The 19,577-nt window shown below is 35.8% G+C and overlaps 1 protein-coding gene across 2 annotated transcripts in view; it reads right to left on the bottom strand.

The window, feature by feature from the left end:
• Positions 1–14,239: 14,239 nt before the first annotated feature.
• The window catches only part of Cenpi (centromere protein I), a 79,310-nt gene continuing 73,972 nt past the window's right edge, over positions 14,240–19,577 (bottom strand). For both annotated transcript variants that reach the window (XM_027932838.2, XM_071606885.1), the window contains exons 21-22: positions 17,687–17,728; positions 14,240–17,000 (exon numbers count right to left, since the gene is read on the bottom strand). In XM_027932838.2, coding sequence (XP_027788639.2) covers positions 16,899–17,000; positions 17,687–17,728 — 144 coding nt within the window. In that variant the 3' untranslated portion in view covers positions 14,240–16,898. The remainder of the gene's footprint in view (positions 17,001–17,686; positions 17,729–19,577) is intronic.

Below are 19,577 nucleotides of genomic sequence, written 5' to 3' on the forward strand. Positions count from 1 at the left end.
AAACCAAGTCAAGTTAAATAACAAAAATAAACAAATATGGCTGGAAAAACAATCCATGTCTCAATAGTGACCATAAATGTTAATGGCTTAAACTCACCAATCAAAAGACATAGGCTAGCAGATTGAATTTTAAAAAAAGATTCATCAATATGCTGCCTACAGGAGAATCATTTGATAAGAAAAGACGTACACAGAATGAAGGTGAAAGGTGGGAAAAATCATACCACTCACATGGACTGCGGAAGCAAGCAGGAGTTTCCATACTTATATTAAATAAAGTACACTTCAAGCCCAAGTTAATCAAAAGGGATAAAGATGAAGATTACATACTGCTCAAGGGACCCGTACACCAACAAGACATAATAATCATAAATATATATGCCCCAAACAATGGTACAGCTATGTTCATCAAACAAATTCTTCTCAAGTTCAAGAGTCAAACTGACCACAAAACAATAATCTTGGAGGACTTTAACACACTTCTCTCACCACTGGATAGATCTTCCAAACAAAAGTTGAATAAAGAAACTATAGAGCTCAATAACACAATTAATAACTTAGACTTAACTGACATATATAGAAGATATCAACTGGCATCAAGCACATACACTTTCTTCTCAGCAGCACATGGATCCTTCTCAAAAATAGATCATATACTATGCCACAGGGCAACTCTTAGCAAATACAAAGGAGTAGGGATACTACCATGCATTTTATCAGATCATAATGGAATGAAATTGGAAATCAATGACAAAATAAAGAATAAAAATTTCTGCATTACATGGAGACTGAATATGCTACTGAATGAACAATGGGTTACAAAAGGCATCAAGGAGGAGATTAAAAAATTCTAAGAGGTAAATGAGAACACAGATACAATATATCAAAATCTCTGGGACACTATGAAAGCAGTACTACAAGGAAAATTCATTGCATGGAGTTCATTCCTTAAAAGAAGAAAAAGTCAACAAATAAATGACCTCACACTGCATCTCAAAGCCCTAGAAAAAGAAGAACAAATCAGCAGAAAAAGCAGTAGAAGGCAAGAAATAATTAAAATTAGAGCTGAAATCAATTAAATCGAAACAAAAAATTGAAAAAATTGACAAAACTAAAAGTTGGTTCTTTGAAAAAATAAATAAAATTGACAGACACTTAGCCACACTAACGAAGAGAAGGAGAGAGAAAACTCAAATTACCAGCATATGTGATGAAAAAGGCAATATCACAACAGACACTACAGAAATACGGAAGATAATTAGAAGTTATTTTGAAACCTTATACTCTAATAAAATAAAAGACATTGAAGGCATCGATAAATTTCTTAAGTCATATAATCTGCCCAGATTGAGTCAGGAAGATATACACAACTTAAACAGACCAATATCAAGTGAGGAAATAGAAGAAGCCATCAAAAGACTACAAACCAAGAAAATCCCAGGACCGAATGGATACACAGCCAAGTTCTACAAGACCTTTAAAGAAGAACTAACACCAATACACTTCAATTTATTTCAGGAAATAGAAAAAGAGGGAGCGCTTCCAAACTCATTCTATGAGGCTAATATCACCCTGATTCCAAAACCAGACAAAGACACTTCAAAGAAAGAAAACTTCAGACTAATATCTCTAATGAACATAGATGCAAAAATTCTCAAAATATTCTGGCAAATCAAATACAAAAACATATCAAAAAGATTGTGCACCATGATCAAGGGGATTCATCCCAGGGATGCAAGGTTGGTTCAACATATGGAAATCAATAAATGTAATTCATCACATCAATAGACTTAAAGATAAGAATCATATGATCATCTTGAAAGACGCAGAAAAAACATTTGAAAAAATACAGCACCCCATTATGTTCAAAACACTAGAAAAACTAGGGATAACAGGAACATATCTCAACATTGTAAAGGCTATCTACGCTAATCCCCAGGCCACCATCATTCCAAATGGAGAAAAATCGAAGGTATTCCCTCTAAAATCTGTAACAAGACAGGGATGCCCTCTTTCACCACTTCTATTCAACATAGTTCCTGAAACACTGGCCAGAGCAATTAGATAGATGAAAGAAATTAAAGGGATAAGTATAGGAAAAAGAAGATCTTAAACTAGCACTATTTGCTGATGATATGATTCTATACCTAGAAGACCCAAAAACTCCACCAGAAAACTTCTAGAACTAGAAAATGAATTTATCAAAGTAGCAGGATATAAAATCAACACCCATAAATCAAAGGCATTTCTGTACATCAGTGACAAATGCTCTGAGAAGAAATGAGGAAAACTACCCCATTCACAATATCCTCAAAAAAAAAAAAAAGAGGTGAAAGATCTATACAATGAAAACTACGGAACCCTATCAAGAGAAATCAAAGAAGACCTTAGAAGATGGAAAGATCTACCTTGCTCACGGATAGGCAGAATTAATATTATCAAAAATGACCATACTACCAAAATCACTATACAGGTTTAATGCAATTCCAATCAAAATCCCAACGGCATTTTTAGAAATAGAAAAAGCAATCATGAAATTCATCTGGAAAAATAAGACACCCAGAAGAGCTAAAGCAATTCTAGGCAGGAAGAGTGAAGCAGGTGGTATCGCTATACCAGACCTTAAACTATACTATGGAGCAATATTAACAAAAACAGCATGGTATTGGCACCAAAACAGGCCAGTAGACCAATGGTATAGAACAGAGGACACAGAGACTAACCCACAAAATTCCAATTATCTTATATTAGACAAAGGTGTGAAAAACATGCACTGGAGAAAAGATAGCATCTTCAACAAATGGTGCTGGAAAAACTGGAAATTCATATGCAACAAAATGAAATTAAATCCCTATCTCTCACCATGCACAAAACTTAATTCAAAATGGATCAAGGACCTAGGAATTAAACCAGATCTGTGTCTAATAGAAGAAAAAGTAGGCTCTAATCTTCATCATGCGGGATTAGGCCCCAACTTCCTTAATAAGACTCCTATAGCACAAGAATTAAAACCAAGAATCAATAAATGGGATGGAATCAAACTAAAAAGTTTTCTCTCGGCAAAAGAAACAATCTGTGAGGTGAACAGAAAACCTACATCCTGGAAGCAAATTTTTACCCCTCACACACCAGATAGAGCACTAATCTCTAGGGTATATAAAGAACTCAAAAAGCTAAACACCAAAAAAACAAATAACCCAATCAACAAATGGGCCAAGGACCTGAACAGACATTTCTCAGAAGAGGTTATACAATCAATCAACAAATATATGAAAAATGCTCATCATCTCTAGCAATTAGAGAAATGCAAATCAAAACTACTCTAAGATATCATCTCACTCCAGTCAGAATGGCAGCTATTATGAATACAAACAACAATAAATGTTGGCAAGGATGTCGGGGGGAGGTACACTCGTACACTGCTGGTGGGACTGCAAATTTGGTGCAGACAATAGGGAAGCAGTATGGAGATTCCTTGGAAATCTGGGAATGGAACCATCATTTGACCCAGCTATTCCTTTCCTTGGACTATACCCAAAGGACTTAAAAACAGCATACTACAGGGATACAGCCACATCAATGTTTATAGCAGCAGAATTCACAATAGCTAAACTGTGGAGCCAAACTAGATGCCCTTCAGTGGATGAATGGATAAAAAACAATATGGCATATATACACAATGGAATTTTATCAGCATTAAAAAAGAACAAAATCATGGCATTTGCAGGTAAATGAATGGCATTGGAGAAGATAATGCTAAGTGAAGTCAGCCAATCCCAAAAAACAAATGCCGAATATTTTCTCTGATATAAGGAGGTTGACTCCTAGTTGGGTAGGGAGGGAGAGCATGGGAGGATTGGATTAATTCTAGATAGGGAAGAGGGGTGGGAGTGAAAGGGAGGGGGCAGGGGATTAACAAGGATGGTGGAATGTGATGGACATCATTATACAAAGTACATGTATGAAAACTTGAATTGGGTGCCAACATACTTTATATACAGAGATATGAAAAACTGTGGTATATATGTGTATTAAGAACTGTAATGCTAAAAAATCCCAAAGTACATGTATAAAGGCATAAACTGGCGTGAACATACTTTATATACAGACACGAATATTGTGCTCTATATGTGTAAAAAGAATTGTAATGCATTCCACTGCTGTCATATATTTAAAAAAAATAAAATCAATAAAAAGATAGTTCAGAATTACAAACCAAAAGGAGACTTCAGAACAAATAAAGACATGAATAAACCCTACTCTTGTACTCTTCTTTTAAAAACATATTGGTGCATTATAATTATACATAATAATGTGCTTCTGTATACCATATCTGTACATGCACATAACTTGACCCAGCTCATTTCCAGTAACTTCCCTTTCTCACCCCTCCTCTGCTTTCTTTACCTATTATTATTATTACTACTATTATTTTGATTAGTGTGCTATATGCATATGTGGGATTCACTGTAGTATATTCATACACTGACATAGCATAATTTAGCAGTTTGTTCCCCAGTACTACCTCATGTCCTCTCCTCTTTCCTCCCATTTGAGCCCCTTCCTCTCTCTATTGGTCTCCCTTCTACTTTTGTGAGATTCTCTTTTCCATTCCTTCTTTTCTGTCTCTAGCTTCCACATATGGGAGTAAACATTTGATCCTTTTCCAGTCATCTTTTTAAAAATTTCCTCTATGTGAGAGAAAAGATGTGATGCTTGTCTTTCTGTGTATACATACCATATTTTCTTTATCTAGTTATCTGTTGACAGGCACCTAAACTGATTCCATATTTTGTTTATTGTGAATAGTATGATGATAAACATGGGTACGCAAGTGTCCCTTTTGTATGCTCATTTGTATGCTGACTTCATTACCTTTGGATATATACCCAGGAGTGGTATAGCTGACTTATATAGTAGTTTTTAGTTTTTTTAAGGACCCTCCAAACTATTTTCCATTGTGGTTTTACTAACTTATATTCCCAATCAACAGAGTATGAATATTGCTTTTTCTCCACATCTTTGCTAGCATTTTTTTGCAGTACTATTCTAACCAAAAGAGATGGAATCCCAATGTAGCTTTGATTTGCATTTTTCTGTTGGCTAAAGACATTGAACATTTTTTCATATATTTACTGGCTATTTGTCCTTCTTTTGGGAAGTTTCTATTCAGGTTATTTTACTAGTATTTTTATTAGATTGCTTTATTAAAAGTTTTTTTTCTTACTTCTTCACGTATTCTGGACATGAATTCTCTGTCAGATAAATAGGTGGTACATGTTTTCTCCAATTCTGTAGGTTGTCTCTTCCCTCTGTTGATTATTTCCTTAGCCATGCATAAGCTTTTTAATATGATGCAACCCCATTTGTCAATTCATTTGTTTCCTGAACTATTGTCACCTACCAGGAAATTGTTGTTCGTGCCAATATCTTCAAGTGTTTCCTCTATGTCTTCTTTTAGTGGTTTCAAAGTTTTACGTCTTACATTAAGTTCTTTGATTCAGTTGAGTTGATTTTTGTACAGGGTGAGAGACAGGGATCTGGTTTCAATCTTTTACATGTGGATATCCAGGTTTCCCAGAAACATCTATTGAAGGGGCTATCTTTTCTCCAATGTAAGTTTTTGGTACTTTTGTTGAGAATTAGTTGGCTAAAGATATGTGAATTTATTTCTGAGTTCTGTATTCTGTTACATTGGTCTACATGATAATTTTCATGCCAATACCATGCTGTTGTGTTATTCTGGCTCTGTATTATGTTTTTAAGTCAGTTATTTTGAAACCTCGGCACCTCTCTTTTTGTTCAGGATGGCTTTGGCTATTCAGTGCTTCCATACAAATTTTAGGATTTTTTTTTCTAGCTCTGTGAAGAATGTCATCCGTATTTTGATGACAAGGGCACTGAATCTATAGATTACTTTGAGGGGTATGGCCATTTTAATAATATTGTTTCTCCCAATGTAAGAAAATGGGTAGTCTTTCCACCTTCTCGTGTCTTCTTCAATTTCTTTCTTCAGTATTTTGTAATTTACACTGTAGAGGTTTTTCACATCCTTAGTTAGGTTTATTCCTAGGTATTTTCTAAATGCTACTGTGAGTAGGATTAAATTCCTGATTTCTTTCTCAGCAGGTTCATTATTGGGGTACTGAAAAGCTACTGAATTTGCATGTTGATTTTGTATCCTAATACTTCACTGAATTTATGTATAGGTTCTAAATGTCATTTAGTGGAGTCTTTTGGATTTTCTAGTATAAAATTTAATTATCAGCAAAGAGATAATTTGACTTCCTTTCTTATTTATACACCTTTTCTTTCTCTTGCCAAATTGCTCTGGCTGATATTTCTAGTACTACATCAAATAAGTGGTAAGAGTGGACACACTTTTCTTATTCCTAATCTTAGAGGAAATGCTTTCATTTTTTCCCCCTATTTAGTATGGTTTTGGCTAGGTTTGTCATATATAGCCTTTATTTTGGAGGTATGATACTTTTATATCTGATTTATTCGGGGCTTTTATCATGAAAGCATGTTCAATTTTATCAAAGTCTTTTTCTGCATCTGTTGAGATGATCATGTAATTTTTACCCTTGATTCTATTCATGTGCTGTATTATGCTTATTTGTTATATTGAACCATCATTACATCCCGGGAATGAAATAAATTTTTAAGTATTTTGGAGGGGAGAGTGATATCTTTATTCTTTATTTATTTTTAATGTGGTGCTGAGGATTGAACCCAGTGGCTCACATGTGCAAGACAAGTACTCTATCACTGAGCTCAGCCCCAGTCCTGAATGAAACCAACTTGATCATGGTGTGTGACCTCTGCAATGTGATGTTGAATCTGATTTGCAAGTATTATTTTGCATATGTTTGCATCTATGATCACCCAAAATCTTGGTCTATTTCTCTGTGTTATGTCCTTATCAGGTTTTGGCAAGAGTAATGTTAGCTTTGTAGAAGGAGTCTGGAAGGGTTTCTTATCTTACTATTTTATGGAATAGTTTGAGGATTATTGGTGTTAGTTTTTCCTTGAAAATCTAATGAAATTCAGCAATAACTCCATCTAATCCTTGGCAGTTGTTGGATGGATGGAATATTCTGTAGATGTATACTATGTCCATTTGATCTATAGTGTAAGTTAACTCTGATGCTTCTTTATTGAATTTTTGGCTGGATAATCTACTGGTAAGAGTGGGGTATTGAAGTCACCCACTAATATTGTGGGTGGTCTCTCTGTCTAGTAATGTTTGTTTTATAAAATTGGGTGTTTTGATGTTTGGTACATATATAATTGCTATATCTTCTTGGTGAATTGTTCCCTTGATCAATATATAGTGACCGTTGTGTCTTTACATTGTTTTAAACACTGTTTTGTTGGATAAGTATAAATACTCCTGCTTGCTTTTTTCATTCAGTTTACCTGGAATACCATTTTCCATCCTTTCACTTGCAGTCTGTATGTCTTTGCAGGTGAGGTGAGGTGAGGTTTCTTGTAGAAACTATATTGTTGGGTCTTGTTTTTCAATACATTTCTCCAGTCTGTGTTTTAATTGGAAAATTAAGACTATTTACATTCAGGGTTATTGCTGAAAGATAGGCACTTGTTTCTGTCATTTTATTGTTTGTTTTGAATAATCTATATAAACTTATTCCTCTCATATTCATCTTAGAAGTTTGATAGTACACTGTATAGAGTATTTGATTCTTTCCTATTTGTTTTCATGTCTATTTTTAGTGAGATTTATTCTTTCATGTGCTCTCATAATTATGTTTACATTTTTTCCTTTTCTGATTATGGGATTCCCTTAAGCATCCTTTGTGATACTGGCCTAGTAGTCATGAATTCCCTTAGTTTATGTTTATCTTGGAAGTTTTTTTTTTTCTACGTTGGTTTTAAAAGATAACTATGCTGGACATAGCAATCTTGATTGGTAGTTGTTGTTTCTTCAGGACTTAAAACATATTATTCCATGCCCTTTTGGCCTTTAGAGTTTCTTCTGTGAAATCTGCTAAGTCTAATGTGTTTGATCTGAAATATGTGGCATTTCTCTCTTGCAGATTTTAATATTCTTTGTCCTGTACTCTCAGCAACTTAACTATAATATGTCACAGAGAGGTTCTTTACTGGTCATGTCTATTTGGGGTTCCAAATGCCTCTTGTACCTGACTGCCCTTGTCTTTCCCAAGATTTTGAATTTTTTTCTATTATTTCATTAAATAAGTTTTCTATGCCTGCAGCCTATAGCTCTTCTTCCTCATTTATTGTAATTATCCATAAATTTTGTATTTTAATGATGTCCCAAAGATCTTGTATACTCTGTTCATTCTTATTTTTTTATTACAGTCTGAATGTGATATTTCATCAGGCTTGTCTTCCAGATGTAATTTTTTTTTCTCCCAATTGATTTAGTCTGTTGGTGAGGCCTTCAACTGAGTTTTGATCCGAAATTTTCATTTCCAAGATTTCTCTTTGGTTCTTTTCCAAAATCTCTCTTTATCGAGTTCATCATTCATATCCTGCATTATTGTGCTTAATTCAATTGTTTTTCTGTATTTATGTTGGACTTGAGGTTTTAAAAAAATCATTGAGTTTTTAAAAATATTTTTTAATTATAGGTGGACACAATATATTTTATGTGGTGCTTAGGATCAAACCCAATGCCTCACACTTGCTAGGCGAGTGCTCTACCTCTGAGCCACAACCCCAGCCCTCTTTTGAGTTCTTTACCCAGCATTTTATATAACTCAATACCTTTGTAATCTGTTACTACAGAATTATGAACTTTAGGAAGTGTCATATTGCCTTGTTTCTTCATATTGCTAATGTTCCTATGCTGACATTTTAGCATCTGTTGAAATGGATATCTCCTGCACTTTTTGTGAAGGCCTTATTAATAAGTGCCTTTCTTTCGATAGTGTGATTTGACTGTTTTTTGTAGTGTTCAGTTTAATTCCAATTTTATTTTGCAGTTTAACCTTGCTGTGGCTTCTTTGGCTGCAATTAGTGGGTTTTGACATAATGAGTATTGTGTCAGAGTCTGAGGGATCCACTTTATTTGTGGGTTTTGCAAGAGTGGATCTCTCTGGTAATTAAGGCTGGCATGGTGTATACAGTAAAGCATATGGGGGACATACTTGGTGGTTACGCCTATAGAGGGAGTGGAAGTCCTTATTAGATGGTGGGGATTAGCATGGGCACTATTGATATTTGGCTCTGTTACTTGAAAATGATACTGATACTGGCTGTTCCAGTTGTGGTGAAGGGCCTGAAGTTTTTAATCCCCTGCTTAGACACTAGTGCAGTTCCTGGTATTTCTTGTAGAGAGATGAGGGCCAGGATCAGAGCTCTCCCTCTGTGGCACTCACATCCAATGTTGTCAACGAGGAGCTGTCTGACAGAGTGTGGAAGGGACCAATACTAAGGACCTTTGTATGTGTGGTGTTCTCAACAGTTGTGTTATTTCTCTTTGCTATTACTGAGGGGAGTGATAGTCTAGAAGCAGGGTTGTCAGACCCCCTAGCTGTGCCCACCTGCCCCACCCCAATTCTTTAAAATGAACTATCTGCCAAGGTTCAGGCAGGACTAGGTTGTGGCTGGAGCTACATCAATTCCTCTCAGCTGAGCCTGGAGAGTAGCTCAGTAGCAGACTACCCACCCAATGGGTACAAACCCTGGGCTTGATCCCCAGAACTACAAAACAAAATAATAATAAGATAAAAACAGTAAAGCAATAACAACAGAATAAATAAAAAGAATAAAATAAAAAGTGACAGAAAGTTAAAAAAAATTAAAACAAAAACAAAAGGGTAAGAAAATATAGAATTAAGATTAGCAAAAGGGGCTGGGGTTGTGGCTCAGCGATAGAGCGCTCGCCTAGCATGCGCGAGGCCCTGGGTTCGATTCTCAGCACCACATAAAAATAAATAAATAAAATAAAGGTATTGTGTCTAACCAAAAAAAAATCCTTAAAAAAAGATTAGCAAAGGAAAATTAAAATTAAAAAAAGCAAAGAGGTTGGGGTAAAGTAAAATATGAAAAAAATAGAAAAATTAAAATAAAACAAGGAGAAACAAAAATAAATAGAGTGAAGGCTAAGGGTTATTCGCCTCCCATGTCTTAACCTTATACTCTGCCAGGTGACTGGCAGGAGTGATTTGTGGCTGAAGTTATTTTGGAGTTCCTCTGGGATGCTTTGCACATTGGAAGGAGCTAGTATGGAATGCAAAACTTACTAGGCAACAGTTCTGAGTAGTCCTTTGTGCTGCTCCAGTAGGGTCAACACCTTGGCTGCTGCATGTTAATAAGCCAGTTCAGAATGTAGATTTAGTTACCTAAGATTCCCTCTGCAGCTTTCTGGGCTGCACACTCTGAGGGTGAGGCAGACACTGGCACTGTGGCAATTCGGAATCAGCACAGAATGCTGAGCTCAATAAGTGGATTTTCTTTCCCAAAGCTTCCTGAGCTGTGTACTCTGAGGGCAGGACTAATGCTGAGATGCACCTTTCTACCACAAGAGTCCATGGGGGAGGTGGTGGGGCTGGGGTTGTACTCAGTGGTAGAGGGCTTGTCTGGCACATGTGAGGTCCTGGGTTCGATCCTCAACACCACATAAAAATAAATAAATAAAACAAAGGTATTATATCCATCTAGAACTAAAAAATTAAAGAGTTCATTGGGCTGCAAAGTTTTGTGTGGATCCTGTCTTTGACATTGCTGTTTATTCACATATTTGTTTGGTAATTTGGCTGGACTAATTCTCTGAAGTCTACTCTCCCACTGTGTGCAGCCTTTAATGTCCTTGCTTCCCCTGCCCCTTGTTTTTACCTTTAAATCTGGCTTTCAAAAGGTTATCCTCAGGTTAGTACAGTTTAGCAATAGGTCACTGATTGATCAGAAGTTATGTTAAGCCCTCTGAGCCACTAAGGTTTTCATTCTTTACTATTTGTTCTGTGTAGCTTGGAGACTGCTTTCATACTTCAGGGAGTTAACAAGGTTTTCACATTTAGTCAGGAACTAATCACAAAACAGTTTCCTCTTCAGTTGCTCCTGAGAGAATGCAGCTGAGGTATACACACATTCTTCCATATCACCAGATATGGCCATGAGTTTAGCAGGGTTTCCTTTGCTCTTTTTCTGATGTTCCTATTAACTTCTGGTCTTCTTCTTGGTACCATGGCATACTGTTAGTCTTTACCTGTTTATTCTATGGCTTTAAGCAATTCCCTGGAGGCATAAGTTCCTCCACAATCAAAATAGTCAGGCCCCTCAGGCAGGGGCAGGTTCTTTCCAGTCATTGAGGGTTTCTTTCAATCTTGCATTGGCAGAACCTCTATATTTATGAAGCAGTATCTGGGGGAGATGGGAACTATCACTTTGCTGCTATGCACACTAGAATACATATTCCACAATAGCTCATCTGCAACATGGAATTGAGTGGGGAAATGGGCATAGCCTCTAGCTCAGATGTTATGGTTTCCTACTATTGTTAATGAGTTCTGCAAATTTTGAATACAGTTCTTTGGTCACTCCCCAGAGAACCTGAATAATCACCTTTGCTAATTCTGATCAATTAAAACAAATATTTCTCTGGGGAGAAGTTCCAGTGAGCTCTTTGCATGTCATCCAGAGATCCTCCACATTACAATTTTCAACTGATTATGCAGAAACTGTTGATCAAGTTTTGGAATTTAACCTAGTCTACAAAGCTGATTATAAAAAGAAAAAATAATTCATTTCTAATTTTACAACGCTGGAATTAATGGCTAATAAAAAACTTGTGTACTACATACTTCCTCATTGTTCCAGGTAACAAAAAAGTTGCCTATATATAAGGGTCAAGGTACAGAACACAAAAAATTAAATCTTGTTCAATTTCATAGGCAAAATTGAGTGATTGTATCCAGGACTGGAATACTCATGAATATCTAGGATGTTAATCTATTAAATAGGTGCTCATTCAACCACACCTTTTGCCCTTCATCCAGAAAGGCTCAGGTAACCTATTCACACATAAAGATAAATGATAGAAAATGCAAAATGATAGAAAATGAGCTACTACCTTCTGGGATAGTCTTCAAATACATTTATATGAGTCACACTTCAAAGACAGGAAAAAGTTCTAGATCTTTTTTTCCCCTATTTTAATAAAATTTCAGTTTTTCTAATCATTTTCTATATCAAAGCTTGGAAAGATAAGACATTCAAATATAAATCTCACCAAAGGGGAAATCAGGAGGCAAAATAGTTAACCAACTTTTCCAAGGTCATACATTCATTAATGACATAAACCAGAAGCAACAAAGGACTTTGGCATCTGGCATCCAGTTCTGTGTACCAAATCTAGATAGATATGCTAATGTTATTTCTGATGAGCTAAATAAATTTGTGTTCCTGTTACATACTTAAAAGTAGACTTTAATTTACATGTATTACTATGTCTCTTAGAAAGACATCTTTTTCTGAGTATTATAAAAATAAAATATTTGTCATTTGGGCCAATGATACACTCCATTAAATGCTATTGCCCATCTTTAGTAGAATTTTTACTTAACTAAAATACAGGCTCTCTAGATTAGAAAATCCAGTAATTTAAAAAAAGGAGGGCTGGGGATGTGGCTCAAGCGGTAGCGCGCTCGCCTGACATGCGTGCGGCCCGGGTTCAATCCTCAGCACCACATACAAAGATGTTGTGTCCATCAAAAACTAAAAAATAAATATTAAAAAATTCTCTCTCTCTCTCTCTCTTTAAAAAAAAGGAATGGTAGTACCAACTGAAAAGACATCTTAAAAATATAATACTAATTTCAGAGAATAATTTTTTAATAAACCATTCTCCTATGTTAATAAAAGTTATAATAGGCACCATAGACTTAGCTACTTGTTTTTCCTAGATCAACCCCAAGACCAAAAGAAAGTAAAAGCTATAACACAAAGGAAAATAAGATGTTAGAAATCAATGCTGTGTACACATATGAATATACCACAGTGAATTTCATACTTATGTGTATCTATAAAGCTCCTATTTAAAAAAATATAAATTAATAGAAGGAAGACCAGTACAGGAAGGAGAAAAGGGCGAGAGAGGAATGAAGGGAAGGTGGAAATACTGAGGACTAAAGTAGACCCAAATATATTTCATACATGTATGATTATGTCAAAATGATCCCCAATATTATATGTAACTATAACACACTAAGGAAAATATAAAAACTGTAGATGTTGGATTTTAAAAGAAGAATTGGAAATAAAATGGAACATGCCCTGGATTCAATCTCCAATACTGAAAAAAAAAAATTCTAATATTAACTTTAGTGTTGAAAATTTATAAAGCCAACAATTTTACACAAACATTGGGTAAAGAAAGTATTCTTTATATACAATTGCAATAAAACCAAAATTTCCATTTTCTTCAGGTATCTTTTGTACTGACGCAAAATAACAAGTCTTACTTAAATCCATTTTTTGCCATGAAGAGTTTTCAAAACAGACTTTTGAAATAGCTAGACTTAGCTTATTTACACAGCCATATATCTAATCTTGAATGGATCTAAAATTGACCAAGAGAAATATGAGCAAAAAAAGAACCCACTGAGCCTGGAGGGGTGGTGCATGCTTGTGAGCCCAGCAGCTCCAGAGGCTGAGACAGGAGGATCATGAGTTCAAAGCCAACCTCAGCAAAAGCAAGGCACTAAGCAACTCAGTGAGACCCTGTCTCTAAATTCAAAACAAAATAGGGCTGGGGATGTGGCTCAGTGGTCGAGTGCCCCTGAGTTTAATCCCCAGTACCAAAAAAAAAAAAAAAAAAACACTCTTGGATCATTAGTGAACAAAAGAACAAACCCAAGAAAAATTTTTTCCTCCTGGAACATAAATTTAATTTTAGAAAGTTTCTTCAATGACTTGAAGGTTGTTAGAAGCTAAATTTAATGGAATAAAAAGAAACCAAATCCCTTCTCATAATTGAAAGTTCTACATGATTTTAAGGACCAAAACAACATATTCTGCAAATAAGATGGAAAGTTATTTGGAGTACTAACTTTGAAATGAAGGGAAATCTCTAAATGAGAAAGGCTGCCCTTTAGGGAAGCCATCACATTTATGGCAGCTAAAGCTTCTTTTTCTAAGGTATACAGGTAATATTCCACACTGGCAAAAATTCTTCTATTTGAGAAATTGAATTTTTATTATTTGATTTAAAATATTTAATTGACACATAATCATACATATTTATGGGGTACAGTGTGATATTTCAATAAATATATACAAATAAGTATAATGATCAGGGTAACTGGCATATATATTACATCTCAAACATATATCATTTCTTTGTATTAGGGAACATTCAGAATTCTCTTTAGGAGCCATTTTGTAATATGCAATTCATTGTTGTCAAACACAGTTACCCTACAGTGCTATATAAAACATTAGTTCCCGCTCCCTTCTGCACCCCTACACCTGTAAACCATCCTCTCTCCAAACTTCACTCCCCAACTCTTCCCAGCCTCTGCTAATCACTATTCTACTCTCTCTTATGAGATCAACTTTTTGAGCTTCTACATGTACATGAGAACATATAGAAACATTCCCACCTTTTTGAAACACTTTTGTTACCTGGCTTCCAGCATACCAATCTCCTGATTTTTCTTCTAGTTCATTGCAGTCTTTTATTTGTTATTATTCCTATTTTTTACTTCTTAATGTTAGAATACTCCAGGGTTAGGTCCTTTGCCATTTTCTCTTTTTCAGCTGAATTAAGTGATTTCATCTAATGCCATGGTTATTCCCTAATGACTGCCAGATTAATTTTCAAGCCCTAAATTATACTCTGAAATCCAATTGTCTATTCGTCATCTACAAACCAACATGGACAAAATAGAGCTCAATTCCATGCTTCTCCAAACCTGTTCTTCTCCAGTATGCCTGATCTCTATCTTAGAATTCACCCAGTCGTTTAGGTTGAAAAAAGTTCTAGGAGTCATCCTTTACTCTTCTCTTTCTTCTTCCTAATATCCAAGCCATCAGTAAATCCTAACTTCCTTTACCTTCAAAATAGAGACTGAATCCAACATCTAACCGCTTCTCCACCATCTGTAAGACTACCTCAAGACTCTTGCCTGGAATACTGTAATAACCTAACTGGTCTCTCTGCTTTCCACCTCAATCCTCTTCAGTCTAACCTTCACACTGTAGCTTCATATTTCATACAGGTAAGCCAAATTATGCCACTCCTCTTCTCTATCTCACTAATGGCCTCCATTTACATATCCATACCAGGCTAAATGGACCTTTCATAAAGGTCTTATCACTCTTTTCTCTTAATCATTACGCTATAACATCACCAGCCTCTGCTTGTCCTTAAATATGTAAGTTAACATATTAGGGCCTTTTCACTTGCGTTTACCTCTGTGAAGAATGGTCTTTCTCAGTCACATGGCTCATATGCTTATGAGGCTCTTTACCTATATCACCTCTTCAGACAGATCTTTCCTAACTACCTTATATATAGTAGCAACCACCTTCACATTTTGTCCCTATTCCCTGCCTTTTCTTCTTAGCACCTGATATTATACATTGCTTATATTGCTATTGTTTGTCTTCTTCATTAGAATGTAAACCCCATAGAAGCAGGTACTTTGTATGGGATACAGCTGTATAACCAGCATACCAAAGAATACTTGGCACATAGTAAGGAACTCAATACCTATTTTTTCAGGGATACTGGGGATTGAACTCAGGGGCACTAGACCACTGAGCCACATCCCCAGTCCTTTTTGTATTTTATTTAGAGACAGGGTCTCACTGAGTTGCTTACTGCCTTGCTTTTGCTGAGGCTGTCTTTGAACTCGCAATTCTCCTGCCTCAGCCTCTCAAGCTGCTGAGATTACAGGCATGTGCCACTGTGCCTTGCTCAATACATAATTCAATTTATGAATGAATGAATGGGATTTCTACAATCCAATAGTATAATTTTCATTTTAATGAATACAAAAAAATGAACGATAAAAATGTGCCCTTAAAAACAAAGGTAAATTCAGCTTCATTCCTCTCAAATGATATGAATTTTATTAAGAGTAAGAGAGTTATTTAGTAGCACTGAAGCAAATGTGTACATTTTTAACAAGACAGTTAAGCTGATATGAAATCATAAAAAGCTTCAGAATTACTTCTGAAAGTAAAGCTGCAGTTAATTTATTATGGCCTGAATATTTTAAAAGTAGATATATACATACACATATACACACAAATAAAATAGTTTCATGAAACCATATCAGCATAAACAGAAATGTCTTGATTATCCCCCCTCCCCATCCTTTCCCCTTCCTTCCCTCAACAGATTCCTACCAGTGAAGGCCCATGAGGCCTTCAGCTACTCAGGGCTTTTAGAGTCATAGGTGTTGAATCCTATTAATTTGGTGCTGCTGCTTTTGTTCACATAAGAAAAAATGGCAATATCCACAGAGGTTTCACAGAGGAAGCAGGGTATTCTGCATGAGTATGTCTATGGATTATCTACCACTATGTATGATCTGCTCTCTTCTATCAATGCAGCTCATAGTATACAAAAATATGAAAAATCCCACCACAAAGCAAATGTCTCTCTTCACGTATAATTTGATGGAAGACAGAGCATGATGAAGAAGTCATTTTTTACCAGTAAGCTAACAATCTAAATCACAAAATATGTTAGCCACACCAAGGCCCTCCTGAGCCATGGACAGAAGGCCACTCTGAGTACTCCTTGAAAATGGCAGTCCATTAATGAAATGGATAGGGAAACACAAGTTGAGCTACTTGTCCTCTCTAGCATTGAGGAAGGAATTTAGTCCAGCAAGTTCAGTGTGTATGTAAACATTCATTTAATATTTACCATGGTGGTTATCAGGGGACAGCTCTGATCATGGGACAGAAGAATGATGAATATTATTTCCTATGAAAAGTTTCAAGCCTTGTAACCCCTCTGAAAATAAATATTCCAAATACCAGTTCCATTTCTTCCCCTGCAGGCAGAAAAAAAGAAAAAGTACTTATGAAATACATATGCTTATTTTCTACTTCCTCTTCTTTCCCTAGGAAAAGTTCACAGCATCCTAGATACATGTAAGAGTTAGCTCAGAAGAAGGGCCAAGTTCATAACAGGAGCCGAGTCATAAGTAACATTCAAACCAGAAAGTTCCCAAAGTCTAAGGGCTAAACATCCCTTTCATTATATTGGCAAAACAATCTGTTCAACTGAACAAAATACTATGAAAATCGCCACCATTTCCATACTCTAGAAATTTAACATCTAATATAGATAACACAGGAGCAGACATTATTACACTATTGCCTATAATATATAAGTAAACAGAAGGAGTTTCTATAATAATCAAACAATTGTACAGAGTTTTGTTAAATTAATCTCATTACAGGTACAGTTTGTATACATACAACTATACTACTAAATGAGACAATGCATGATCACAACAGCAAGTATTAAACAAGAAGAGTTATATCCTAGAGAAGAATAAAGAAGGTATGTGCCAATAAATCCATATAAATCACAGAAATGAATTCAGAATGCAAACATTTCACTACTTTGTAGAGGTACCAGACTTAAGATTTGGAAAACAGTAAAGGTATACAATCTCTTGATGACATTAAGCTACATGAAATCTCTGACCATAATGAAAGTAAATTTATTTACCCGAATAGAGCCCATGTTTATTGTCCTTTCTTCCAGGTTTTCCTTTAAAAAAAAAGTGGGGAGACATGGGGATGAAAATATTTAGTTAGCAAAAACACTAGAAAATCAAGATGGTTCTTCACTCTCTGATTCATTTTACTAAGTCCTATTCCAACCATCATTCTTGGATTCCTTTTGAATATATACCCACCTCAACCCTCCATATTTCCTTCTTCTTAGAAGCAAATAGAGAGGAAACAAAATCACAGTAGAAAAAGTGAGCACCATTTTGCCAATCTATGGCCTCATTTTTTCATTCTGTACTTAGCCATTAGACTAGAGATGCAGGGTGTTAGAAAAAAGTTTTCTCAGGAATTTGCTGAGTGCTAAGCATTATGCTGAATCCACATGAATGAAGTAATGTATAGGTATACCCTACTGAAACCTCCCTCCATTTCATAGACCCTAAGTCTCTCCCCATCAATCATTATTTGAGCAATGTTCACCTTGCACCAGTGATTATATATACAGACTTTTTTCTTGTCTTTATTCCCTAACCAATATGTAAGTATCATAAATATTCCAGAGATGATCAATTTAACCATGGTTCAACTTAAGATCTTTTGAGTTTATAATGGGTTTATTGGCACAGCATCTGTATATAGGAGGATGTGTGCAGGTTATATACAAATTCCCACTTCATTTTATATTAAGGACTTCAGCACTTGTGACTTTTTTTTATCTGAAAAGAGCCTTCCTGGAACCAATCCCCCAAGGATACCAAGGGTAAATTTTAAAAGTTAATAACATTTGTGGTTCATTTCTTTCCTTCTCCCTCCTCCCAAATTATTCAGGTTTTGAGGGTTAAAACAGTGCTCCAACACTAACTCCAGACTCCCCCTACCAAACTGCTAGCATTCATTCTTCACAGTCTGATTCTAGAACTCTGCCTGTGCATGCTTGAACAGCAAATGACAACTATATCATGATTATTAGCTAACTGACAATGATCACAAGATGTATCCTGATCTCTGAAAAGTCAGAAAGTTAAAAAAGTGTTTTTGGAATTGATGAACTATAGTACAGGCTGATGAACTCCATATTATATTTTTCTAGTTTCAATCTCTCTCCTGAGATCCAAGCCTCTATTTCAAACTGTCCACTTAACATTTTTTGGATGTCTTAACAGGCATTTCAAACTCTAAAGAGAACTCAATTCTAAACTTATCCTCCCTGTCCAAATGAAATAACCTCTCCATTCATGCATCAGTATTCCTCTCTTTAACAAATGGAACCACCATTGACTCAGTTGTTCAAGTCAAAAACTCCAAAAGTCCTTTCCTAATTCCCACCTCCAATCAAGCCACCATCAAAAGTCCTGCCTGTTCCACTGCTACAATATACTGCATATCAGTCAATTTATACCCATCTCCACCACCAACACTTGCATAAAAATTACTATTAATATCTTTTCTCTCAACTCTAGCAATAGCCTCCTCCTGGGTATCCCTGCTCCCTCTCAGGCCTCCTCTTTTAATTCATCCACCACAAAGAAGCCAGGGATCTCTATTAAACATCAACTCAAACCATATGGCAGCCCTGCTTAAATTTCTTTCCATTGTCTTCCACTGCATTCTTAAGACCTGGAAGGCAGATGGCTCTCAAGTCTCTTCAAGCTTTCTTCATTCCATTCTCCTTCTTGTTCCTTAAGTGATAAGCCACACTGGTCTCAGTTTCTTTGAAATCTTTGAGCTGTTCTAAGTTCCAATGCCTGGAATGCTCATTCTGTACCTACTTCCAAATGCTCATTCTCATCTCTCAGAAGAAATGTCAGCTCTAATGTCACTTTACCCAAAAAGGCCTTCGTTGATCACCCACTTCTTGACATCTCCCTAGCCCTTCTCACTTCATC

The sequence above is a fragment of the Marmota flaviventris genome, chromosome X (assembly GCF_047511675.1).
Source record: "Marmota flaviventris isolate mMarFla1 chromosome X, mMarFla1.hap1, whole genome shotgun sequence".
Classification (NCBI taxonomy): Eukaryota; Metazoa; Chordata; class Mammalia; order Rodentia; family Sciuridae; genus Marmota; species Marmota flaviventris.